This window comes from Eubalaena glacialis, chromosome 9 (assembly GCF_028564815.1).
Source record: "Eubalaena glacialis isolate mEubGla1 chromosome 9, mEubGla1.1.hap2.+ XY, whole genome shotgun sequence".
NCBI lineage: Eukaryota > Metazoa > Chordata > Mammalia > Artiodactyla > Balaenidae > Eubalaena > Eubalaena glacialis.
Window position 1 is genome coordinate 23,126,800 of NC_083724.1, and position 27,077 is coordinate 23,153,876.

General features: G+C 38.9%; 1 protein-coding gene across 4 annotated transcripts in view; it reads left to right on the forward strand.

Annotated features, from left to right (window-relative positions):
• The window catches only part of ECPAS (Ecm29 proteasome adaptor and scaffold), a 97,490-nt gene that overhangs the window by 49,684 nt on the left and 20,729 nt on the right, over positions 1-27,077 (forward strand). For all 4 annotated transcript variants that reach the window (XM_061200112.1, XM_061200111.1, XM_061200113.1 and 1 more), the window contains 21 exons: positions 1,730-1,815; positions 2,045-2,123; positions 4,214-4,263; positions 5,286-5,352; positions 5,446-5,568; positions 7,811-7,914; positions 8,314-8,437; positions 10,200-10,280; positions 11,287-11,512; positions 11,942-12,033; positions 14,072-14,206; positions 15,018-15,180; positions 15,627-15,799; positions 16,974-17,075; positions 20,230-20,353; positions 21,641-21,786; positions 22,221-22,275; positions 22,983-23,097; positions 23,777-23,845; positions 25,104-25,221; positions 25,490-25,657. In XM_061200112.1, the coding sequence (XP_061056095.1) occupies positions 1,730-1,815; positions 2,045-2,123; positions 4,214-4,263; positions 5,286-5,352; positions 5,446-5,568; positions 7,811-7,914; positions 8,314-8,437; positions 10,200-10,280; positions 11,287-11,512; positions 11,942-12,033; positions 14,072-14,206; positions 15,018-15,180; positions 15,627-15,799; positions 16,974-17,075; positions 20,230-20,353; positions 21,641-21,786; positions 22,221-22,275; positions 22,983-23,097; positions 23,777-23,845; positions 25,104-25,221; positions 25,490-25,657 (2,400 nt within the window). The remainder of the gene's footprint in view (positions 1-1,729; positions 1,816-2,044; positions 2,124-4,213; positions 4,264-5,285; positions 5,353-5,445; positions 5,569-7,810; positions 7,915-8,313; positions 8,438-10,199; positions 10,281-11,286; positions 11,513-11,941; positions 12,034-14,071; positions 14,207-15,017; positions 15,181-15,626; positions 15,800-16,973; positions 17,076-20,229; positions 20,354-21,640; positions 21,787-22,220; positions 22,276-22,982; positions 23,098-23,776; positions 23,846-25,103; positions 25,222-25,489; positions 25,658-27,077) is intronic.

Here is a 27,077-nt window from a genome sequence, read left to right on the forward strand (position 1 = left end):
ATATTAATATTATATATAAATATATATTATATATATAATATATATTATAATTTTTTATTATAGAATGTATGCTGTATATGGTTACCATTCACCCTAAATGTATGGTGATAATTCCTTTCAAACTAGTGCTTTTCTGAGTGACTTTTTTCCAAAAATGGTAGCACCAGAAACTTGGTCATTTAGGTGGAAAAATGAGTCATCCTTGACTGGAGTCCCTCGTGAAGGCAGTGGCCACAGCCTCTGGATGCTGCTGCCTCAGTGTCTTCACCCCCGTCTGCCGAATGCTGATGTTAATGGAGATTGTCACTTCTTGTTCTGCTTGCCACAGTCATCTTCCTTGTCGCCCTGCCTCTAGTCTTGCCCACTGCCAGTCTGTTTTCTGTGTTGCCACCAGAGTTATTTTTGCAGTTGGAAATCCTTGTACTCTGTTGGTGTGGGATATGAGCCCCTCCGGAAAAGCTCTTGCCTTTTGGTCCAAGTAATGACCAGCTCAGCTCTGGAGACAGATTCATTTGAGCATAATTTTGTCATTAGTTACTTACTTTTGATCTTAAATAAGCCTCCGGGTTTTTCCTGTTTTTCTTTAAACATAAAAAAAAATCTGTAAAATGGATGTAATGGTAGAAGCTACCTCATAGCAATGTTGTAAAGACTGAGTGGGTTAGCAGGTAGAAGCTTTAGAGCAGGGTGGCTAGTACTCATTCAGTTAGCAAGTTCTCAGTAAATGGTGGAAAGGCAGCAGTTATTTCCCTTCTGGTCTCGTATCTCACCATACCCTTGCCCTGTACCTTACGCTCCAACAGAGATTGTTGCTGTTTAAGTATGCTGTTTTCATGGCTCTGTGTCTCCACTCCTGGCATGGTGGCCCTCCCCCCTGTAGCCTGGTAAACGTCTACTCCAGTTTCAGGATTTGCTCTGGTGTGCCCCTTCCTATCTGAAATGTTCCCGTTTCCTGCCTCTCATCTCTTTCAGTCCCTACGTAAGAACACTGTCCTCTTGCTCACTGTACGTGTGTGGTGGACATTGGCTTCTGCCTTCGCATCTCTGCCTCTTAAGGCTTATTTGTTTAAGTGGCTGCTTCCTCCTTTTAGGTGATACAACTTTTATTCCCAGTATCTGGCTCTCTAATATTTGACTGATTTCAAGTACTCTGTTCTGTGTTTCCGTAAACATAAAATAATCACAGAGCTTCTTCCATTTCACTTTCCAGGCACTGTTTCCCTGACAGTGTTTTGATAATTTTGGTTCAGAAAATTTGGTTGTAGTAACACTACATTATATAATAAGCAGCTAGAAGTTTGTGGCAGAATATTCATAGACATCCTGTAGGTGTACACTTTATTTGTAGTTATTTATGTTTTCAAAATGAGTCCACATGTAATTAAGAAACCTAATACCCCCAAAATAATCTTCTCTGCTCATGTCCCTTGCGTGAGAATGGCAGCACACTGCAGCGTGAACTCTGTGTTGCTTCCTAGTGGTAGCCCCACAAATTTTGCAGACTGGTAACATCTACCATTGTGTTTGTTGTTACTCCACAGACTGTTGATTGAAGCTACTGATTGGCTTCCTAAGGCCGTCAGCTAAAATATTTGTATGAAAGAGAACTGCATTAATTTTGAAGAAAAAGGTGTAGTGCAAAAGACCTACTGTTGAATCCTTAATAGTATTTGAAGATAGTAAATTGCTATTGTTAATCGGTATTCTTGACGTTGTTCCTTTTTCATAGGTGGTGTATGATGGACTCTTTGGTACAAATACAAATTCAAAATTAAGAACATTATCCCTGCAATTTGTGCATCACATTTGTGTAACGTAAGTTTTTTGAACTATTTGTAAAGTTTTCAAGCTGTTGGAGTGATGAAGTGATGCAAGTATATCTTACCTAGAAAGAAATCGTGTTCGCTTATCTTAAAATATTTCATATTTTAATAGATTATTTAAATTTACTTCAGTTATGTCTCTATTTTAAGTGATAATCTGAAAAGATATGTAATTATGAGATTCTTATATCTTGCTTTGTATGTGTTATTTTTTTAAAAAGCTGTCCAGAAATCAAGATTAAGCCATTAGGTCCAATGCTTTTGAATGGCCTCACCAAGCTAATCAATGAATATAAAGAAGTAAGTGACTTGTTTTTTTTAATTTTTGTTAACATTTTATATTTTAAAGTATTTTCTGTTATAAACTTTGCTGGTTTATATGTTGATATAGTTAAAGTTTGCTGTTGTTCCATCATTTCTTAACATTTTTAATGGAAGTGGTGCAAATTTCAGAAATTACCACCATCTTTTGCCCTTTTTTTTTTGAAATAAGTATTAAAAACTGATACGGATCTTGAGGTGGTCTTATCATTTCTTTAAATAACATTTTAAAAAGCTAGTACATTTTATTTTACTTTTAGGCACTGTGCAAAAATGGAATGAAAAGAATTAAATTTTAGTTTATTATTTATTTCCATATAGGTCTATTTGGATTTGCTTGTTTTGAGATACAGTGTTAATTCTTAGGGACTGAGATTTTATTGATTCAAAACTCTGTCAGACTACCAAATACACTACCAAATGTAAAATAGATAGCTAGTGGGAAGCACCCACATAGCACAAGGATATCAGCTCGGTGCTTTTTATCCCCTAGAGGGGTGGGAAATGGAGGGTGGGAGGGAGACGCAAGAGGGAGGAGTTATGGGGATATATGTAGACGTATAGCTGATTCACTTATATTATACAGTAGAAACTAACACACCATTGTAAAGCAGTTATACTCCAATAAAGATGATAAAACAAACAAACAAACTCTGTCAGAACATGCATTCAGTAAATTTTTGATTCCTTAAGCTAAGTGGAATGAGGATTCCTTGGATTGTAGATTTTCAAATCCTGTTTTTCCTTGCTGTATCACTCCTACCATTTCTAGTATTTCAGGGGAATTTGCTAAAAAAGGTAAGGTTTCAAGAACTCTAGTTAGTATTTCTTCCTAAGTCTTAGCTAAACATGAATGCATGTTTGCAGTAGTATAGTGACCAGTATTTTGCCATTTGGATTTAGAATTGAGTTTGAATTCTAGTTTTGTTCCTTGGTGAGTTACTTAAATTCTTTGGACCTCTGTTCTTTATCAGAAAAATGAGGATAATAGTATCACTTCATTGGATTATTGTGAAGATTAAATGAGATAATTCATGTAAATTATTCAGCACAGTAAAGGCATATTAGTAGATATTATTAATGAAAAGCTATTCATTTGTTGTGCAGCTGTGCTTTGGGGCAGTGTTAGGCCTGACTCTCCTGTCTTCTTCTGTTGATTGAATAGAGCTTGCATGGTTCTTAAGGCCTTGGGAAACTTTCAGGTTATTTTTATGGCGTAGTCAGATTCTTTGGATGGTTGGTAGGAATAAAAATGCTTTGGGGCTTTTAGGGGAGGAACTGTATATTTGAAGATAGGTTAGAGAGGCCAGATAAACTACAGGGCTGTAATCCTTTTACCTCCAGATGACACTGCATGTCTTCCCAACAGATGAGTCTGTAAGAGTGGCCATGTAGGTGTGTGAATCCTATGTTAAATGTATAAACTTCAGCTCACAGAAGTGTTACTATGTTCTAAGTAATGTCAGACTATTGGTTTTCCTAAAACCACGTAAAATTCTATCTGTGTCTTGAGTGGGAACCTCACTAACTCACCCGAATACTATGATCCCTTTAGTTTTTTATGGTGGAAGATATGAGAAGAAGCTGTTTCCTATGGTGCAGATTTTTAGACAGTTGCTCCCCAGCGTACTACAATTTTGGGTGAGAGAGAGTGGATCCTAGCCTGTTGGGCAGGTGAATTTTCTAATAAGTTAAGCTGTTTTCCCAGTACGTTGGTGGTGAATTTTGGTATTTGCAGGTTATATAGTATTGAAACTATCCTGAACTTAGCACCAGCTAAGAGAACCTTTTCATATATGACCACTGCATTTTCCTTTTGGAGTAAGTTGGGGATATAAAGTTTTGTTTTGTTTTTCCTTTTAGTACTGTGATGCATTCTGGGTTTGGACATTTTTATTTGTTTTGTTCAGATGCTGATATCATATAGTTAGGCAGGGTGAGACCTAGGTTTAACAAGGAGTAAAATAATGCATTTAATTGCAGCAAAAGGGTTTTGCTGTTTACTGTGTTTTTTGTTCTGTCTGCTTTTTGTTCTTTTCTTTTTTTTTTTTTTTTTCCTTAATTTCAAGGACCCTAAGCTACTGTCAATGGCATATTCAGCTGTTGGAAAACTCTCCAGGTGAGTAAACTCTTTTTCAGTGAGATATCCTGTTGGTAAACTAAGAAAAATTGTGGCATTTAATAATGGATGGAGAATAAATTTGTTATGATTCTGAAAGGGTCATAGGTTGTTTAGAAATGTCTTCCTTGTAGAAGGATAATGAATGTGAGACATTTAAACTTACATCTGAAGATGTGTTACCATATTAAATGGCAGTCTTGAAATGAGATTTTGAACTGGATTGTGTCATAATGTGTTACAGTTTTCTTGTACCCTAGAGACATTTGATTGACCTTAAGTGTTCTTGTTGCTACTTACTACCAGCGTTTATAATCTCGATAATCAAGAGTTTTTCTAGTGATTCTCTTTTCTGATAGCATTATATTATGATTCTGAGCGGCCCTGTTTCCAAAGTTGGATTTTTTTTCTTCTGCTTAGTATGGTTTCCTGCACCCAGTTCCTCCTGGTTTCCTTTTCCTTCACTGTATTTCAGAGCAGGGGGATAGAGGAGCAGCATCCTCAGTGGTACCAGGTGCTGCTTACACCCTGGCACAGGTTCCGTGTTGGCCTGTGTAGACTAGGTCTTGCTCTTCTGCACTGTGTAGGGAAGGAGTTTGGGGGCTCAGAAGACCGCCACTTCAGATCAGCTGATACAGCATAGGGTTGTCAACAAACCTTGTCCCTTGTGTGTTGGCATGAAGTGACAAAACTCCTTGTCACCAGAGTCATTAGTTTAAATAGCATTTAGTCTCATCTATTTTCTTTATTTTAAAATCAGAAATGTTAACTGAATGCATGGAATATTCTAGTGAGAATATCTGGATAATAGGTATATTAATCTAGAGTTATTTTATTAGGCAGTTGAAGAATTAAATATTTACTTTAAAAAGTGTTTGATTCTTTGGGGGAGGTAATCCAGTGATGTTCACATGGTTCAGAAGTGAAAGTGCAAGTTTAGGCAAGTTTGTGTTTAGTTTCTTTTTTTTTTTCCATCTTATGGAAATTTTTGATAGTAATGATGACCTCATATTCTCTTACAGTCGAATGCCCCATTTATTCACTAAGGATATAGCTCTTGTGCAGCAGCTTTTTGAAGCCCTATGTAAGGTAGGGAAACACCTGGCAAGTGTATGCTTTCTGTTTGGATGCTCACTTGGAAACTCAACAGGGAGGGAAACACTGTTTTTATCATCTTCATAGGAAGAGCCCGAGACGCGACTCGCTATTCAAGAAGCACTATCCATGATGGTTGGAGCTTATAGTACTTTGGAAGGAGCACAGCGGACTCTCATGGAGGCACTTGTGGCTTCGTACTTAATAAAGGTAGGTCCAACTATATGAACTACAATGGCTGGTAGTATATGAATTTTACATTTTTTTTTTTAAACATTTTTTAAGCTCTCAGTTTTTTTTAAAAATTTATTTATTTATGGCTGCATTGGGTCTTCGTTGCTGCGCGCGTGCTTTCTCTAGTTATGGCGAGCGGGGGCTACTCTTCATTGCGGTGTGCGGGCTTCTCATTGCGGTGACTTCTCTTGTTGCGGAGCACAGGCTCTAGGCGCATGGGCTTCAGTTGTTGTGGCTCATGGGCTCAGTAGTTGTGGCTCACGGGCTCTAGAGCGCAGGTTCAGTAGTTGTGGCACACAGGCTTAGTTGCTCCGTGGCATGTGGGATCTTCCCGGACCAGGGCTCGAACCCTTGTCCCCTGCATTGGCAGGTGGATTCTTAACCAGTGTGCCACCAGGGAAGCCCTACATTTTTAAGATCAAAATTTGAATTGCTTTTTGCCTTAACTCTCTATAATGAAGAGGAATATTTGCTTTCACTTGGACTGTGATTTATGATCTGTTTTTAATTCTTCGTTATTGGAATCTGATTTTAGGGAAGAAGAAGTAGTGATATTCACAGAGGCCTTATGTTTAAAGCCTTCCTTGTTGGAAAACTGTTCTTAATATCATGCTCTCCCAGTTGCAAGTGTTTTGTTTTAACTGGTAGCTGAGCACTACAGTCCACTGAGGTGGAGTTCTGTAGGTAACATTGGGGGAGAAAAGCAGAAGGAAAGAAAGACACAATTTATGGATCAAAATGAGTCTGTAGGAAGTAAGCCAGTACCATCATCCATACTCTTCTTCCTTCTAGTCCTCTTCATTTGCCTGCCATGGGAGTTTGCAGGAGAATTTTTAGTATCTGTGGTTATATACACATATGTATACATGATATATAATATGCAATATAAAATAATACATTATGTATTTGCTTTAGTCAGTTCTTTGTCCTCCATTTCTAGGAGTAGAGAGGGAGATTAAAGAGGGAATGATGTCAAATATTGGTGAGATTAATATGAATTGCATCTTAACTGAAATTTGGCTGCCATGTTTATTAACACATTTATATTGAGGAATTATTAAAGGTTCAGAAAGGTATCTGGTTTCTGTTGAAATATGACAGGATAATTATGTACACTCAGAAGGCTTATTATATATAGCGTCCCATTGTCAAATGCTCTTGGTGTCCAGTGTACCTGGTTCATGATCATATAACATGGACAAAGAAGTATATGCTTATTTGGAAGCTCATTAGAGTCAAACACTTAAAACTTTTTGTAGGTAACCTTACAAGGAAATGGAATGCTTGTATAATGCACATGGGTGCTGGTTATACTTATGCAGATCAAATCATGTAACAGTATTACCAAGCCAAAGGTAATTTATTTTCTTTTCTCAGACTACATGTAAGGCAGCCAGACCCTGGGCTAAATCATATAGACTGGTCCTTAATATCATTGCCCTTTACAGTAGCTCCAAAAATGCTAAAGAGCAAGAACACCTGAGTAAATGAGGTAGTACATGTTTCTAAGCATCTCTCATCTCACTTATGTTGTGACTGCAGGAGTGACCCAGGGGGAAGGTACACGAGAGTAAAGCTTAAGCATCAGTAGACTCTGCAACTGCTTTTCTGGTTGAACTTCGTATTCATAGATTACAATCTTAATCTATTTAAGTTAATTGGATATATTTATGTAGTTGAAGCTTTGCTTTGGAGTCAGTTTTAATTTAAGAGCTAATCTGAAAGCGTTGGCGGTATTTTGCTTTAAATTTGTAGGGATTCCAAGTAAGCTCTGTTTGTGTTCCCTGCAAAATATCTGAATTTCACTCATATGACTGAGAGTTTAAGAGTTGGAGAAGCAGAGGTGGTGGCTAGAAACTGCCACAGTGACCTTGGTCTGATGGTTGGGCCTGAGGATGTGCATCTACAGAGAGATTCTCTGGTTATGGTCTTGGTGGGGTTTCCTGCTCTACTTGGAGCGTCCTCTTAGATCATAATAGTATTCTTTAAATAATGTTATTGTCCAAAGACTTTTAAACAACATGATTAAAGATCTTGACTAAATGATGTTTTATTTATTTAGATGTATTTATTGAAATATCAACTTAAATTTTGATTGTTTACAATTAAAATGACTCGACTGGAATGAGTTGTTGGTAATTGAATTCTTTTTTTTTTTAATCTGTGTGTGTGTGTGTGTGTGTGTGTGTGTGTGTTCGTGCATTTATGTGTCAAATAGCCTGAAGTTCAAGTTCGACAAGTGGCTGTGAAATTTGCCAGCACGGTGTTTCCCTCAGATCATATACCGTCCAGATATTTGCTCTTATTAGCTGCAGGAGATCCGTAAGTTTCAAAGGTGTTAATTTGAATTTGGGTTCATTTAAAATTTAGTTGAAAATTGAATAAAATTTATGTTGTGTGCAGTGTTCGTCTATGGAATTTAGGAGCAATTTATTAGAGTTGAAAGTATGGCTCCCTTGATACAATATATAGACCTGTAGTCATACCCTGTCTTGTTTTTTCCTGTGGGTAAAATTCAAAGATGAAAGCCACATGACTCTCCACATCTAATGAAATTTCCAAAAAGAAGCGATTGCTTATCATGTATTTTATGCCTCTTTGCATAGATAGCCAAAAATATATTTAAGACAGATGACAAATAAAATTGCTGTTCTTAGTCTTCATATGATCATTCTCCAGTTGGTGAAATTTATTTATGTTTCTTATTTATCTTTCTGAAAGACGGGAGGAAGTTCATGGAGAGGCACAACGAGTTTTAAGGTGTCTTCCTGGTAGAAACAGAAAAGAAAGTGCTTCTAAGCAGATGCCATCTTTCCCAGAAATGGTATATTATATCCAAGAAAAGGTAGGTATGGTATTTAACTTCAGATAATAGTTTAAGTCATATAATGAATGATGAAAATAAACTTACATTTTTTTAGGTGACACATTTTAAAATGCTAATCACTAAATGTTGAATAGTTAGTAAAGTTTCTAACAATGTTAATACAATAAGAGGAAGGTATGAAGTGAGGAGAAAAATATAAATCTCAAATGTAATTAATCTGTTTTGCCCAAATTTAAATTACTTACAATTCCTTTTATGTTATTCAACATTTTGGCTGTGTTTATTTTATTTTTATTATTACTATTTTTAAAATTTTTATTGGAGTATAGTTGATTTACACTGTTGTGTTAGTTTCTGCTGTACAGCAGAGTGAATCAGTTATACATAAACATACATCCACTCTTTTTTAGATTCTTTTCCCATATAGGTCATTACAGGGTATTGAGTAGAGTTCCCTGTGCTATACAGTAGGTCCTTATTATTTGTCTATATTTTATATAGTAGTGTGTATATGTCAATCCCAATCTCCCAGTTTATCCCTTCCCCCCCTTTTCCCTCCTGGTAACCATAAGTTTGTTTTTTACAACTGTGACTCTATTTCTGTTTTGTAAATAAGTTCATTTGTACCATTATTTTTTTATTTATTTATTTTTAAAAATTTATTTATTTATATTTTTGGCTGTGTTGGGTCTTCGTTTCTGTGCGAGGGCTTTCTCTAGTTGCGGCAAGCGGGGGCCACTCTTCGTCGCGGTGCGCGAGCCTCTCACTATTGCGGCCTCTCTTGTTGCGGAGCACAGGCTCCAGATGCGCAGGCTCAGTAGTTGTGGCTCACAGGCCTAGTTGCTCCGCGGCATGTGGGATCTTCCCAGACCAGGGCTCGAACCCGTGTCCCCTGCATTGGCAGGCAGATTCTCAACCACTGCACCACCAGGGAAGCCCTGTACCATTATTTTTGTTGGCTGTGTTTAAAATTTTTCCCCTTGGCATGACATGCTTAAAATATATCTGTTTTATTTTTAAGGGCATTATTTAGGGCAGAATAAGTTTAAGAATGCTTCAGGGAGCAGTTCAGACTTTTTCCACCATGATCATAAGAGAGCATTGCGTCTGCTTTTTCAAGTCTCCTGTTTTTGCTGGTAGATCAGAGTATTGACAGTCATGACCCCCAACCCTGACCCTATCCTACTTTTTACATTGATGTTTCTCTTAGTGTGCTGGGGGGATACCTTACTGCCTTTCACCTCTACTGGTGGTCTTAGCTTTTTGCTTAGATAGACATCTTAAGGGTGCTGGAGGCCAGTATGTAGCAGCCATGATTCTCTTCTCCATAACACTGTCATATTTGTGGGCAGAAGATGCTTTTGTGCTAATATTTTCCTTCGACCTCTATTATTAATGAAAATAACTGGCATGCAACGCCCTGGGGTGACTGTCAGTAGATGCCTGGAGTACGTTTATTCTTTTTATTTTATTTTATATTTTTTACTTGCTACTGTGTCATCTTTGCAGCTTTTTTCTTTTTCTTTTATCCTTTCTTTTTAAAGTGTAGTTGATTTATAGGTTTATTCTTTTTAAACAAGCCAGTCAAAAGGCAACACATCTGTAACTTAGGGTTTGAGGTCCGTGCACAGTCAAGCATGATTAATGGAAAAATGCTTTGACTAGAAAAAAACAGTAGCAGACGATAATGTAGCTAGAAGTAGTTATTTTTGAGTTGAGAAAGGGTACACACACGTGCTTTGTTTTCCAGTAATGGATTTTTGGGGTTTATTTTTATTAGGCTTCCCATCGAATGAAAACGCCAGCAAAGTACATGACTGGGACCACTGTCCTTCCATTTAACCCAGCAGCCTTTGGAGAGGTAGGACTGGCATATATTTCTATTTTGCTTTCGCTAAAGGTTCTTAACGATAATGTCACAGTCAAAGAGATGACTGTGAATTTTTTGTGTTCGAGGTAAACCCATAGAGTGACGTCATTGTTTTATACCAGGTTGTTTATTAGGAAAACAGTACTTAGTAATTGGTATTATTTTAAATCATGGTGGAGTCTAGAAATACGTTTATCTCAGTGAGGTTCTCTTCGTGAAAGAAGTAGATGCTCTGCATTGATTGCTATTGGGAATTTACGGCAAATTAGATTTGAATTTTAAAGCCAGCAATATAGTGAGGTTATTTGGATTATGCAGTTTTGAAGGTTGGAGAATTAGATTAATTTATCTCATTTACTAAGGGAAATTCTGTTGTTTCAGTCATTGACTTGCACTAATTAAATGGCAAGAGATAATCTTGTTCAGAGTGAGTAAGAAGACTCACGATGAAATTACTGCCTGTCCTGTTCTAGCTGTCAAGGAAAGAGCTTCCGGAGGACTCCTTACTAGCTAATTTATGTCAGAGGTTTTTAATGACATCATAGCTACTCTTCTGTAGATGATTTGAACCCATTTTCTCAAATTCTCGTGTCAGTGGAGATTAAATGCAGCTGGAGTTCCACAGGAACAGATCATTGGTCCCGTGTTTCTGCCCAGTGTCTGTCTCTCTCACATACATACACACACATCTTTAAAAGAAAAATAATGATTTTCCTTGTTATATTTTAGACTTTAAAAGTGGAGTTTGTGTTTTAACGCCATTAAACTCTGTTAAAAACCACTCTTTGGATTATAAAAGCTGGTTATGTAAGTTCTGCTCCATTGTGGTAATTTCAGTTCACACGTTGAGTTGTGTTTTCCAGCTTCTGTGAGGGTTGTTGAATAGCTTTATGAAGGAAGGTGGGGAATCAAAGCTGGGAACTGTCACTTTGAAGAACATCTCCTGCCTTGAGTTTTTGAGACGCTTATCTGGTGTCCTTCTTCCTTCTGTCTGTAGATAGTCCTGTACTTGCGCATGTGCCTGGCTCACAGTGCGGGAGTGGTGCCCACCTCTCAGAGTTTGGCTGATATGCAAGATCACGCCCCGGCCATTGGACGCTATATACGGACTTTAATGTCGGGCAGCCAGACAACACCCTCCTCGTCTTCTTCCAAGAGTGGGGAAACCAACCCTGTTCAGATCTACATCGGCCTGCTTCAGCAGCTGTTAGCAGGGGTTGGAGGTAGGCGGTCATGACGCTGAGGATTATACTAAAGCACTTAAGCAAAAATCTAATTTTAAACTCAGCTGAGAATTTATAGCAAAATTATTTTCTGTCTTCTCTCCTACAACTGAACATGAATCTTTGTTTCTTTTCTAAACTTGCCTGAGTTCATCTTTGGTCCACTGTTTCTTTTTTCAGAAAGAAATGCTTAACAATAGGTAATATGTTTTTACTTTGGAAGTGGATGTGAAGAACAGGGCATCTTTTTATAGACAATAAGTCTGTAAATTTGCTGTATTGAATCACATACTGTATTTAGGTTAACTTTTGTAGAACTGGGGAATGCCTCCTAAAGCTGTAGCCTTATGCTTTAAAGGAATGTAGTGATCTCTGTACGTTTATTGCTTTTCTTGAAATCAGAATGGTTCTGAATTCCTTCTTATTTAGGTTTGCCAGTCATGTACTGTCTATTGGAAGCTGTCTCAGTGTATCCAGAAAAGCTGGCTACCAAATTTGTAGACAAAACCGAATGGATAAAGGTATATCCTGTGCATGTGTATTTCTTTTTGATTCTGTATATTTTAAACTTTGGTCTCATGATGTCGCCTTCCTACCAGTGTTTCGGTGGCCTTTTCTGCCTTGAGGTCATTTTGAAACTCTCATCATTAAACACTCACTGGGAAGCGTGTAGGTCCATGTATTGCAGTGATCCATTTAGGTGAGAGGGGGAGATGAATTGGGAGTCTTATAAGTAAGAAAAAATTATTTTTCTGTTTTAAAAGTTTAAAAAAGTAATAAATATGTATAATTTAAGTAAACAATTATGTAAGACGTCTCCTTTGCATAGTCTCTCAGCTACCCAGATCCCTTCACCTTCCTGCCTCTTCCTCTCTCACCTGACAGACATGCATAGGTTATCACTTATTTGTATATGGTGTCCCTTCTAGAGTTTATTTATGCATATACACACAAATGAAATTAGCATTTTTGATTTTTCTTCCTTTTTTCACACAAAAGGGTATTATACTTTTCACACTGTTTTTTAAAAAATTAATTAATTAATTAATTAATTAATTAATTAATTAATTAATTAATTTGGCTGTGTTGGGTCTTCGTTTCTGTGCGAGGGCTTTCTCCAGTTGCGGCAAGCGGGGGCCACTCTTCATTGCGGTGCGTGGGCCTCTCACTGTCGCGGCCTCTCATTGCGGAGCATGGCTCCAGATGCGCAGGCTCAGTAGTTGTGGCTCATGGGCCCAGTTGCTCCGCGGCATGTGGGATCCTCCCAGACCAGGGCTCGAACCCGTGTCCCCTGCATCGGCAGGCAGACTCTCAACCACTGCGCCACCAGGGAAGCCCTTCACACTGTTTTGTACCTTACATCTTTCGCTTAGCGTTAGAACATGGAGTTATTCCTGTATAACTACAGAGAGAACATCCCCTTTGTTTTAACAACTTCATTGTTTTCCACTGCATAAATGTGCCATAATTTATTGTAGGTCCTTATTGATGGTCATTTAGGGTACTTCCAGTCTGCTGCAATGAACAATCCATCATTTTGAATATGAGTGGGTATATTTTTAGATAGATTCCCCAGAAGTGGAATTGAGGACACATGGATGCAATTTTAATAGATAATGCACATCCTCCATATGAGTGGTTCCAATTCACACTCCCACCGGCCATGTTGGAGAGTATTTTTGTTCCGTGGTCACACCAAAAGGGTTACCAGGTTTAGCAAATAAAAATGCAAGATACTCAGTTAAACTTGAATTTCAGATAAACAGTGAATAATCTTTTTTATTACAGGTCTGGCTCATATAGTTTTGTAAACCTTTTGTGCTACATAATGTAGTTCTTTTTGGAAAATGCAGTTTATTATGGTAAAATGTACCAATTATTTAAGTGTGAAAGCATGAAGGTAATTTACCAAGAGGAGTGAGTTTTGTACTTTTCTGGAAAATCTATTCTCATGAAATTGCTTCTAGTTTAAAAAGATTTTTTAATTCTTTGTGAATATTTGCTGATTTTAAAATGATCTTAGAGTTTTTGACCTTTGATCTTGTAGATCAGGGGTCATTAACCTGTGGTCCATGTGCCAAATCTGGCCCGCCTCCTGTTTGTATGGGCTGCAAGCTAAGAATACTGTTTACATTTTTAAAGGGTTGAAAAAAAATTAAAAGATGAATAAAATTTCCTGACATGTGAAAATTAGAGTGTCTGTAAAATTGTACTGGAATCCAGCCACACCCATTTGTTGTCTGTGACTGCTTTTGCACTGCAATAGCAGAGTGGAATCGTTGCGACAGATTTGGCTCTTTACAGAAAACACATGCTGACCTCTGTTTCAGATCAGCTGTGTATTAATTCCACCTGTTTTATACTTTGTATCTTTGATGAAAATGCACATAAGATTTTGGTCTATACCTCTGCTTTTATTTCATTTTAAAATAATAGCTTGTTGTGTTCTTTTCTCATAGTTACCAATAGATGGAACATTGTAACGTTTTAAATGTTAGACATTGTCAGCAGGGAGATGATCGTGTGTTATGTGTGTATTTCTTTTTCTACACTGCTCAGAGTCTGATGAATAGCAGTAAAGAAGAGATGCGTGAACTGGCAGCATTGTTTTATTCTGTGGTGGTATCTACAGTGTCAGGAAACGAGTTGAAGTCAATGATAGAACAGCTTATAAAGACTACAAAAGACAATCATGTATGTTATCAGTTTTGTCTTTATCCTTTTTTGTGGGAAATAGTTTTACAAAAGCATCTAATATATTTTTAGTTTTTGTGTTCTCATTTGTAAAACGAACTCATAAATTTCTTGCCTTTATGATTGTAAAGATTAAATGAGATAGATAATACATGGATTCAGTCAGTTCAGTCAACAAATTTTGAGTGCCTTGTGTCTCATAGGCATTGTTTTAAGTGCTACGAATACGGCAGGGAGTGGATACATGAGAAGCTTTAGTAGTGCTTGGTGCTCAGAAATGTTAGTTCCTTTTTTCTTCCCTATCTACTGCCACCTCTCATTGTACCTGTCCTGTTAGGAAACACTGTTGAAACCATGTGCTTTCAAATATTTTATTTGCATTTGGAGGTTTTAGCAATTAGAAATAGGATCTGTTCATTGTATTTTGTTGGCAGTAGAGGGAAATTATGCTTGAAAGTTATGACGGTATATTTATCTAAGTGTTATTTATAAGCTAGAAGAAAGTGTGGGTGCTTATAAGAGCATGCAATGGAGTCACCTCACCCAGAGTTGGAGTTGGGTATGGGATTAGGGAATCTAAATCCAAGTGAGTCAGGACTCAGCTTAACTTCTCAGAATTCTGTGTTTGAAACTCAAGTTTTCTCTTGTTCCCTAACCGATTTATTAACATCCAGTGGAGCCTCACATGATCTCTTTATTCTTTAGCCTTATATTTTATTGGGGAGATGACTGTAGTAAACACACAGTTATTTCATTGCATTCACACACGTGTGAGAGAGACAGACATACGGTATTGTGTTGTTAAATCCAGAGCCCGGAGATACAGCACGGATCCTTGCTTGCATTGGGATTCACAGTAGGAAGATATTTGGCTAAGAAGAAAATGAAAATGGCAGAGCAGCAAGACGTGGAGACAAATGCTGATTTTCTGCCCGAACAAGAGGAACTCATTCAGAGTGCCACAGAAACTATCGGTAATTAATGTGTTTATGCGGATTTGGATGTCAGCATAAGTAGGTTACAATTTTTTTGAATTAGGTTAAAATTTATTGTAACATTTTAATTTCTTTTTATAGCATTACACTCTAAATACACGAGCTTTTTCACAAAATCTTGATGCTAAATAAATTCTGTGTTTTTAATAACAATGCAAGTACTCTAGTTTTTCTATATATTTTTTTTCTATATGTTTCTATTTAACAGAGATGATTCCATTATGGGAAAAAATGTAAACATTAAGAAAGGACATGACTCTGGTGTTTTATTACTAAAGAAATGCTAACAAATTATCAACTGGAAAATATGTTATAGACTTTGATTTTGGTTTGCTGTCTTTAAAAAAATCTTGAGTACATTGCTGGTTGCTTTGGATTCCAGGGGTAATGATATAAAATTCTCTTTTGTCTAAATGTGTTTACAGGCTCATTTTTGGACAGTACATCACCCCTCCTGGCAATTGCTGCCTGTACAGCCCTGGGTGAAATTGGCAGAAATGGTCCACTCCCAATCCCCAGTGAGGGATCTGGCTTTACTAAGTTGCATCTTGTGGAAAGCCTGCTAAATAGAATACCCTCCAGTAAAGAAACAAATAAGGCAAGTCTCTTCCTTTTATCCTTCTCTTCTGAAATTCTTTCCATTCATAGGTAAATAAATGAATAAAAACAGAATCATAGTCAGGATAGATGGCATTACAGCTGGAGGAAGGATTGAATGTGAAAAAGAATGATAAAGAAGAAAGTCTAGGTGACTGTTTAATTTTGAGTTGGGGATGATTTGTGCACCGCCTTTGTGTGTATACCATATGACCCAGTTACTCCAATTTAGGCCCATAACTGTTAAGATTTGGGTAACTATTAAATGTATCAGGTAATTCTTTTGTCATGCAAAAGGAGGGTAATAAAGTGTTAAATAGTTTTACGATTTTTGTAATTTCAGACCAAATCTTAAATCTTAACTTCCTATACCTAGTTTGGTTTTAAGAAGTCTGGGCATTAGTAAGCAGTGTGAGTAATCTCTGAGGAAAAGGACGCTTATGGTTTTTTTAGTTTTAGATAAAAACTTTCATAGACTTTAAAAATTTTCTTTGGGATAAGAACACCTCAGTGTTGAAGTATAAGATGATTTAATGAACAGAAAAATCAGCTTACTACAAGTTTAATAAATATGTAATTTTATTCTTGATCTAGCTACTATTTAAAACTTTCTGAGATCACAGTAGTTTTTATTAGCTGTTAACAACTAGTCATTACCATCCATTGTTGAGCACTTGCAATCTGCCAAGCATATGCTGAGTGCTTCACATGCATTAATTAATTGAATCCCCAGAAGATCTAGTGAAGTAGGTACAATTGTCATCTCTATTTTCCGAGATGAGGAGATAGTGTCACAGAGAGGTGAAGTAACTTGCCTGAGGTCACACAGTTGTGAAGGCTATTAAAATGGTCGAGCTGTGACTTGATCTTAGGTCCTCTGGGCCCAGAATCTACATTTATAACTGTTACCGCTTGTAGGATAATGAACTAGTTAAAGACTTTGTTCTTCCTTCTTTTGCAGCTGTGGACCCTTAATGAACTCAGTTTTGTGTCTTTCTACCTCCAATGTCTTCTAGACATAATTCTGTAAAATTGGATACTTTAAAAAAAAATTGTGCTGATGCATTAGTTAGACAGACTCCCCCTCCCTGCTTTCTCATTTTGGAAACATTTTTTCTGGGACCAAGCTGTTATATACTTCATTTAAAAAAAAAAAAAATTCTGTGTTCTTCCAGATGAAAGAAAGAGCTATCCAAACACTGGGATATTTTCCAGTTGGGGATGGAGATTTTCCTCACCAGAAACTCCTCTTGCAAGGTCTGATGGATTCTGTGGAGGTATTTATATTGCTATCTGGTTGTTAGTCATTCAAACAAAAGGCATTTTTCTTAACTTGGAACTTTGCATGCTGTGAGGTTTTAAATTAAAACTTTATTCATTTATTCACCAAGTACTTACTGAGTACCAGCTGTGGGCCCATCACTGTGGTAATCATAGCATTGACTAAATCACCTCTGTGGGGAAGTTCTTTTCTCATGATTTTTTTAAAAAATAAATTTATTTATTTATTTATTATTTTTGGCTGTGTTGGGTCTTTGTTGCTGTGCATGGGCTGTCTCTAGTTGCGGTGAGCGGGAGCTACTCTTCGTTGCGGTACACGGGCTTCTCATTGCGGTGGCTTCTCTTGTTGTGGAGCACGGGCTCTAGAGTCCGTGGGCTTCAGTAGATGTGGCGCGTGGGCTCTAGAGTGCAGGCTGAGTAGTTGTGGCACACAGGCTCAGTAGTTGTGGGTCGCGGGCTCTAGAGCACAGGCTCAGTAGTTGTGGTGCACGGGCTTAGTTGCTCCGCAGCATGTGGGATCTTCCTGGACCAGGGCTCGAACCCGTGTCCCCTGAATTGGCAGGCGGATTCTTAACCACTGCGTCACCAGGGAAGCCCTTCTCATCATTTTTGAGTAAAGCGTGGTGCATTGTAGGTAGAAGGGGAAATGTACCCATTCAGCTAGATGTGGGGAGTGGGTGCCAGTATTCTGGTTGTCCTTGAGTCTGATGACTTCGCTTCTGTCTTCTAGATAAATGTCCAGTGTGGTGGAGAAGACCTATAAGTAGACAACTGCTAGCCAATATGATGAGTGACCTAACACAGTCTGATGTGGCCCCTGACTGGGCCTTGGTTCTTGTCACTTACTCACCAGCCACTTTTGTTCACCAGCCTCTCAGTCTTTCTTTGCTCTGAGCTTTTGAAAGACCCATGCTTCCTTCTTTCTCAGTTTGTTGCTATAGCTCTTTGAAAAGTTTCCTGACCCTTCAGACTAGAGTAGATTCTTTATTTATTTGTGCTTTCATGCTGCTCCGTACTTTTCTTCACAACATTCATCACAGTTGCTAATTGCCCACTAGGCTGAAGGCAAAGTCTGTTTTGCACCCCCATCCTCACCCCCTTATACAACAGGGACCTGGCAGTGTAATTGGTAGTAGCAGGACCTCAAACATTTTTGGAAGAGTAACTGAATGAGGAGATGTTTGCGTGTAAGGCAGTGGACTCACGAAGGCGGGCGTGAGCACTTCTGTCTGGGGGAGCTGGTGCACGTTTTTTGGTGGCAAAGTTGCTGCTGGGCCTTGAAGGAAGAGAGGGAGGAGAGGGGAGAGCTGTGGTTGAGGAATAAGGCAGCTGAGTGATAGAGCCGACATTAGGATTCAGGTCTCTGGATTCTTGAGGGAGTATTTTTAAGGTGAAATTTTTTGACAAGAAATTATAACCATCTCTCGTTCTCCCTGGATGTCACTGACATTGTAACGTCTTGGGGAAAAGCTTGTGATGTCTCCTTTCTCATCTTTTTTCTTTTTATATATCTATGATAGAGATGGGTTTCTTCCAGTTTTGTTTAAATGAATGAAGGTTTGTCTCGGTTCTTAACTTGCTACTGAAGACATTATCTTAAGAGTTTAGAAGTACAGAGCTATATGAAAAGCTTGAAACATGCTAGAGAGACTGAAGGAGGAGAATTTTAAAAAAGCAGGAATCAAGAGAAGCAAAATATCTTCACAGTCATCTAGGACAAAGTTCTAAAGGTTTTTTTGTTGTTGTTTCTTTTAACTTTTTATTGTGGAAAATTTCAAACATGCACAGAAGTAGAGAGAATAATAGTATAATGATCCCTATTTACCCACTCTTTATTTCTAGAATATTTAAAGCAAAATCTGGATATCATCTTCACAAATAGAGTTAGGGAGTTTTGTTTTTGTTTGTAATGCCAACTATGTTGTTATTAACATGTAAACATGTAAAAACAGAAATGCACATAAAATGACTCCCTAATATGGGATCCTCTGTGTTGAGATAACCTTTTCTCAGCTTAGAGTTGCCAAGAGAAACTTTTGACCAGGAAAGCTGTAGGACTGAAGCCTTCAAATACTTTTTATCAGAGTAGGAAGTGTGTGGTATCAGCACTTAACACCTCAGCAAGCCTAGAGCATTTAGTTGCTTGAGCTTGGAAATGGCTAGGCTGTTGTCTGTATGCTTTACAGTGTTCTCCCAAAAGGCCCATATTCCCATACCCCTCACATTCTCTGTTCTTCATTCTCTTCTTACTCTCCTATTCTTAGGTCTTTTCTGATTCCCAGCAAACATTAGAGAAAAATGCCAAAGGGAGCTGAGGCTGGCCCAATTCCATATTAGTCAGTGATTCATAATTGTGAGATGTGTCAATTTCTAAATCTGATTTTAAAAATTTGAGTATGTATAGTTCAGAATATTTTAAACTTTTGATTTTTGAAACAATTCCAAATTTACAGTGTGGTTGTCAGAATAATGTAAAGAACTCCTGTATACCCTTTATCCAGACTTACAAAATTATAGTATTTTACCACGTTTGCTTTGTCATTCTCTGGTTTTTTTTCTGAACCATTTGAGAGGAACTTGCAGATATCATGTAATTTAAGCGTGCAGAGAGGAGGTGTTAGTAAATGATAAAGGCCGCTGTTAAGGGTGCAGTTACTACCAATCAAGTGTCTACTAGATGCTTTATGTACGTTAACCTCGTTTAATCCCTACGGCCTGACGAGGTGGATGATGGTATTATGTATGCTCCTGTTACGAATGACAAAGTTGAGTCTCAGAGTTTAAATAAGTGTATGTAGCTGGTGAGAAACAGAATTTCTACCAAGACCAATATGGCTTCACAGTCCATGCCCTTCTCCCCCAGGTAAATGGTTCCATTCTTCCAAAGATTAAAAATCCCTGCTTGGTGGTTCTCTGCTGAGGGGGAAGGGTGCAACACAGACTTGGGAAAAGATCCTCAAGTCATTCTTGGGTTCTCCGTTCCCTCACCCTGCCTCACTTTCCAACCATCCCGTTAGCTGAGAGCATTGCAGGCAAGAGAGTAGAAACAAAGCATGCCGAGAAATAAGACAGTAAGCAGCTTTTTTGTGGAAATGGATGTTTTTGGGCAATGTTCTCTCTGACTCCTGACTTTTGTCCCCTTCATTGCAGGCCAAGCAGATAGAACTTCAGTTCACCATCGGCGAAGCCATCACCAGTGCTGCGATAGGAACTAGTTCCGTGGCCGCCCGGGATGCCTGGCTGGTGACTGAAGAAGAATATACGCCCCCTGCCGGTACCATATAGTCAGCTAATTGGTTTATTACCACCAAGTAACCCTCTTCTGTTCTTGTTATCACCTTTGAGCAAAAGAAAAAAATGTATACATTCCATTTTAACTCTCTTTCCAATATTTATATATGTCTTATCAGTTTGGCTCAGTCAAGAAAGATAGTTGGTTAAAGGAGACTGAGCACAAAATGAACGAGAACTGTTTCTTTAGTCCTTTGGCAAGCCGGCAGGGGAGTTAGCTATCGATTACCTTCAGGCTTGTGCTCTATGCGTGAGGATTGGTGTGTTTAGCCAGTGTTAGAGGTTGAGGCCTAGCGGTTTCCAAGTTTTGTGTCCCCTAATCCTTTATCACACAGTGCAGGTCGTGCAGCAGGTGCCTCTTCACTAAGTCACTCTGGCTTTTAGTGACCACATGGGTGAAGGGGCATGCGTTTTCTGACGACATGTTACAGGTACTGTGATTTCACATGTCTCGTGTGCTGTGAACATCCTACAGGGCACAGGATGACTCTCCACAGCAGAGTGTCCTGCCGACCTCAGTAATGCCGAGGTTGAGGAACTCTGAAGTGACAGAGGAAAGGAGAACAATGGCGTAGTAGCTGGAGGAGGAAAGTGAGGTTAACAGAGGTTGGTTTGCCTGTTAGTGTTTAGATGGAGATGGGAAGGATACGGTAGAGAAAGAAAGATTGCTGACACTAGAGAGAATGGGGATAATTAAAAAAAATTAAGACAAAACTAATACAACATCTTAAATTAACTATGCTCCAATAAAAATTTAAAAATTTAAAAACAAATAAAAGAAAAAATATTTATTTTAAAAACTCCATGTGCAGTTAAGGTCTAAAAGGAAATATAAAGGAAGAGAAATACTTTTTTTTTCCTGCTGTCACTGTTTAAATGAGTAAAATTACATTAATCATATGGGTATTAAAAAAACTTAAGACAGTTTTTTAAAAAGAGAAGTTTTAGGTTCAGAGCAACATTAAGAGGAAGGTGCAGAGGTTTCCCACACCCTCTACCCCTACGCATGCCTAGCCTCCCCCATGATGGTGATAATTTTTCATTCTAGGGAACTAAAGTTATCTGAGTACCTTTGAAAGGTTATTTAGTTTATGCTAGGTTCTGAAATGAATGATTATCAATTCCTTCAATTTATTTAAACACCTTAGTCATTTAGATCTTAATATGTTATAGGATTGTTGTATTGAGTAAATGTTGATTAAAATTTAATCTTTTTCAGGAAGCTCTATTCAGTTATTTTAATTGCTTCTTATTCTTTCCCTTTCCCTAGGAGCGAAAGTTAATGATGTGGTCCCCTGGGTGTTGGATGTGATTTTAAATAAACATATCATCAGCTCCAACCCACATGTGAGGCAAGCAGCCTGCATCTGGCTCCTTTCCCTTGTGAGGAAGCTCAGTACCCATAAAGAAGTGAAGGTAAGCCATTCTGTAAATGTGATCCAGCTCTGTTGGAAACTGTTTATGAAATATTTATAATAGAACGGTGGTAGGAAGGGAAGTGTATGAGGGTGAGGGCCACTAACCAGTAACACATATTTTGAAATAAGCTATACGTGAAGGAATGAAGGATGGTACCTGATATATATGGGCTGGAAGATGATTCTTAAGTTGAAGGTACAATGTCTGAGGAAGTGGTGAGGATGGGGAGGCTCAGACTGTGTGCGATAGACCACCTGTAAGTGCTACAACCTTCAGGTAATTTGGCCACCTTCGAAGATGAGAGCACAGCAGGCTTTGTGACTGCCTCTGGTCGTGAGACTTCACAGGGGTTGTGTACCCTGAGAGCAAGATTTTTATTCTCCCAAGGAGGTAGAGTTTCAGTGTTCTGAATGCTTTTTTTCTTCTTTCAGTCTCATCTTAAAGAAATTCAGAGTGCATTTGTTTCTGTTTTGTCAGAAAATGATGGTAAGTAATTGGTAAATATTTGATTTCCAAACTTCTTTAAACTTGTATTTTAAATTTTGAAAAATCTGGATTAATGAACATAAAAGAAGGCTACAGGAAACTTGATTCTTAATGTATTTATTTATTTATTAGATCATTTATTCATTAGATCAGTTTTGCATTTAAAAGTGGAGCCGAGGCCTTCTTTAACATTCGTACTTGTACCAAATAATAGCTTTCTTCTGCTGATACTTAGAATTCCTTTTCTCTTTGTGATTTAAGCCAGGAGAGAGTAAAAATATTTGTGTTAGACATTTAAATAGTAGTTTTGTTTTATTAATTGTTTTAAACATGTGGTCTAATGTTGACTTTCCATTTAAAAAATTACATGTGGGCGTCCTGAAATCCTGTGATTACCTCTCATGTGTGCAACGTGCATCCATTGACCCTTTGTCACCATGCACTGCACACTAAGGCCCAGCAGGGTTGACTTGGTTTGTGAGTTGGATCTTCTGTGAATGTAGTTCTCATTTACAGAGACTTGCTGGTGTCTTGTCCACTCAGATAATTTAGTATGTTTTTAACAAAATAGGCAGGTTGATTATGTTTTCATATCTTTACTTTGATATCATTTTGGGTTAATGTTACAAGTTTAAATTTTTTTTTACTTGATGGCCAGAGGACAAATTTTTCTTAAAAGAATATTGTTTTGTCTGACTTCTGTGTAGAACTTAGCCAAGATGTTGCCTCAAAAGGCCTTGGGTTGGTGTATGAACTGGGCAATGAACAAGATCAACAGGAGTTGGTTTCTACTCTTGTAGAAACACTGATGACTGGCAAAAGGTACAGTGAACTTGAAAATTTCAGATTTGAACACGCAGGACAAGTTTTGCGCATACTGAGAATATGAAGTGGAAGAAGGAAAGTTCAGCTTGTGATGTTCCTGTTTATTAAGCCTTTTCTAAATTGCAAGTCATCGATTGTTATGCTGTGGATAGCAGTTTAATTATCCAGTGTATACTGTTTAGAAAGTAAACTAAACTACTGTTTAGAAACAGGCAAGTAATTCAGGCTTTGAAAATTGAATGATCTTGGGACAGGTAAAGCATTGGATTACAGAAGTACCGTAATTACTGTTGGCTAAATGGAATGAAGATGTGGAGAGGAAGCGTGTCACGCAAGTCCGATCGGTGAAGAGGAAGAGGGGGGCAGTCATTCTCGTAATTGGTTGCTGCTTTATGTTACCTTCCTTGTAGGAAGAATAGTTCTCAATGTGTGACCACATTTAATTCAGTGTAACTTTATGTGGGATGTCTTTTATATCTATTTGTTCTTCCTAGACTTCATTTTACAAAATTCTCTGGCTGATGGGAAGGGTTAGTTGACTTTTACATCTTGCACACTGTAGATACTTGATAGGGAATTTGATTTTATAAGTTTACAGATGAAATGTGTGCATTAGTTGAATGGTGGTATGAAAGTTTTGAGGCTAATTTAAATTCTTGGTGTTGTTTTCGTTTAGAGCTAAGCATGAAGTTTCTGGAGAGACAGTGGTGTTTCAAGGGGGAGGCCTTGGCAAAACCCCTGATGGGTAAGTGTGCCAGATCCATTGATCAGTCACTGTAGACATCTTCTCTCCGTTGGAAAGGGTGCTCACCAGGTTGATTTCCACCCTCGTGGGAGGTGTTGTGTGTTAGTGGAAGAAGAAAATGTCGGTGAAAAAACCTAGTGTTTTAGATTGGGTTTCCTGGGGGAACAGACTGAGATGGAGGTGTGTATGCTGGAAGTTTATTGAAGGGTGCCTGGGGTCGTCACCCTGGGGGAGTGAGGAGGCAGGACAGGTCCGGTGGCCGAGGAGGAGCTGAACTGCTGCCCCCGCTTACGAGATCATGACCCGTCAAGGAGCTCTGGGACTGGGCTGGGAGGGCCTGCAGGGAGGTCCTGCTCTATGTCCCCTCCTCAGGTCTTCTCACCGCCTCAGTGACTAGCCATTGGTGGTGGGCTGCTCTCGGGGAGGACCTGACCTTGGACTGAGGGCAGTTCTGTCAGCTCCCAGCCAGTGGGTCCTCAGGGAGGAATCAGCACCCACTGCACCTAGTTTTTTTGGGGGGACATCTCTACTTGGTGCTTTGGAGTCCGCCAACTTGGCATTTCAAATTAATTCGTAGAGCCTTACCTCTTTTGTCTTATCATTATTCCATCATGGTTATGCTGTTGCTTTTCCTCTGAAAACCCTCAGGTCCAGCTGCAGCTTGCTGGGCCTTGCTGGGGAGTCCCCAGAGCCCTGCCTCAGGCTGTCTCTCCCGTAGCTCCGTGTTTTCACACTGAAGTTGTTTCATTCCGCTTATCCTCCCTCTAGACTCCCTCTGAGTTTTAAAAAAAGTGCTCACTTTTCACAAAATAATGAAAAAGATCAGGTAGTTGAGCAAATACAGAGGGAAGTTAACAGGACTCGAAGAAGTTGTTATCAGGATTGGGACGCTGTAGCTTAGAAAAGGCGTAGGGAAGACAGAAGTTGTCTTCAGACGGCTCTCTTAGGATCCTGAGAGAGATTGGTGCGCAGTGTACTGAAGAATTATTGCTGTCTCCTGAGGTGATGAGGGCTCCACCTCCATGGGCATCACAGGTGCCTTAGGTCATTTACCAGCCATTGCTGAGAACTGAATTAGGCGACTTTTTATATTCTCGTCACCCTGGTTCTCTGCCTCTGTGGTAATGAGATAACTCAATATTGGAAATTTAGCGAAAACATAATTTTAAAATGTCCTAGTAATATTGGTAATGTAATTTTTAATAGTGTGGAGGTGGAGAAATACATTACAGCATACTTTTTCATTTTTGTTTTCAAGCCAGGGCCTCTCTACTTACAAGGAGCTTTGTTCTCTGGCAAGTGATCTTAGTCAGCCGGATCTGGTGTATAAATTTATGAATCTAGCCAACCATCACGCAATGTGGAACTCTAGGAAGGTAAGTGGCTATTGCTGGACATTTTATTTTTTTCTTCCCTCCATATCAAACCTCCTGCATTGGCAGACGGTGACAACTGTTATGCAATGTGTTTTGTAAAAGTCTGTGATTAGAGAGATCTAGACCACCACATAGCTGCTATTATTGATGGGTAAAGCTGGACACCCAGTAAATCAGGCTCTATTCAGGGACAAGGATAGGAGGAAGAATTTTGTGATATTTAATATGTGGATATTATATCTGAGCCACTTTGTTATTATTCTTTTAGGGTGCTGCTTTTGGTTTTAATGTAATTGCTACCAGAGCTGGAGAGCAGCTAGCTCCTTTCCTGCCTCAGCTAGTTCCTCGTCTTTATCGTTATCAGTTTGATCCCAACCTTGGCATTCGACAGGCCATGACAAGTATTTGGAATGCGCTGGTCACTGACAAGTCAATGGCAAGTATCTGTGAACCCTTGTCCCAGATTACACATGGCATGTAAACCCATGCTCGTCTTCCTTTCTACTTTGTGTACTTATTTGTTTAAACAAGCAGACTTTCTTTCATCCCTTGCTTTCTTCCTTCTTTCAAGGTATCAGAGATGCTCATGGCAACATTTATTGAAATCTCAAAAATGGAAACAATCTAAATGTCCATTGGGTGGATGGTTAAGGAAGTGGCAGTGTATCCACACAAATGGAAAACTGTATGTCGATAGTTAACCACTGATGTAGTGGAGAACAGGTCGTGGTTCTTGCCTTCAAGGAGTTCACGTAGTTGGGGAGGTAGATAAGGAATCAGGCAATTACCATATTTGGTGTTTTCTCGTCTGGCTGCTTCTCATATTCTCCTTCACTGTTAGATACGAGGATTTCTCCGGGCTTGCCTCTGAGTACCGTTTACTCTTTCCACTTTCTCTTTTTAGATGAGCTCATCAGTTCCAGGGCTTATAAGTGTCATCTTGATTGTGATGGTTCCCAATCTTTACTTCTGGCCCAGGCACGACTTGTGCTCCTGACTTGTCTATCTCACTGCCTGCTTGACATTGTCACTTGGATGTTGTTTCGAGATACCTTAGACTTAATATGTCCAGAACAGGACTTAAAAAAACAAACTTCCCCCTCTCTTCTCCTCGGCGTTCATTCATTTACCCCAGCTGGGAAACTGGGCATCATCCTTGATTATTGTCTGTCTCACCCTCACCCTCAATTGAATCCAGTAGCAAATTCTGTTGATTGTGCTTCCAAAATATTTCTCTCTCCCTCCTTCCCTCCCTCCCTCCCTCCCTTCCTTCCCTTCTTCCCTCCTTCCTTTCTTTCTCTCTCTGTTTCTCTCTTTCCTTCTCTCTCTCTCTTTTTCTCGTTCTTTCTTTCTTCCTCCCTTCCTCCCTTCCTTCCACTGTGTGGCTTGCGGGATCTCAGTTCCCTGACCAGGGATCAAACCCGGGCCCACAGCAGTGAAAGCGCTGCATCTTAACCACTGGATCTCCAAGGAATTCCCTCCAAAGTACTTCTTGAATCTATTCTCTTTTTTCCTAATTCTTCCCTGATGAACAGGTTGTCATCTTTCTCTTCTCTTTGCCTTCTTTCATTTAATTACCAATAGTAAAAGTGATTTTTAAAAACGCAAATTGGATTGCATTTTGGGTTAAAATCCTTTGGTGGCTTCCTAGTTCACTTTAAATAAACCCCATGACCCTTACTGTGTCTTTCCATGCCTGAGCATGATGCAGTCCTTTCCTCTGTCTCCAGTCTGATGCTGGTAGGCACTGGAGGGTTCCATCTTGAGGGTTCGGTGAGTTCTGTTTGCTCTAGGAGAGTACTTGGTACCACTGGGTCAGCTGAGACCTAGTAGGTCGAGCTCAGGGCCCAGGCTTA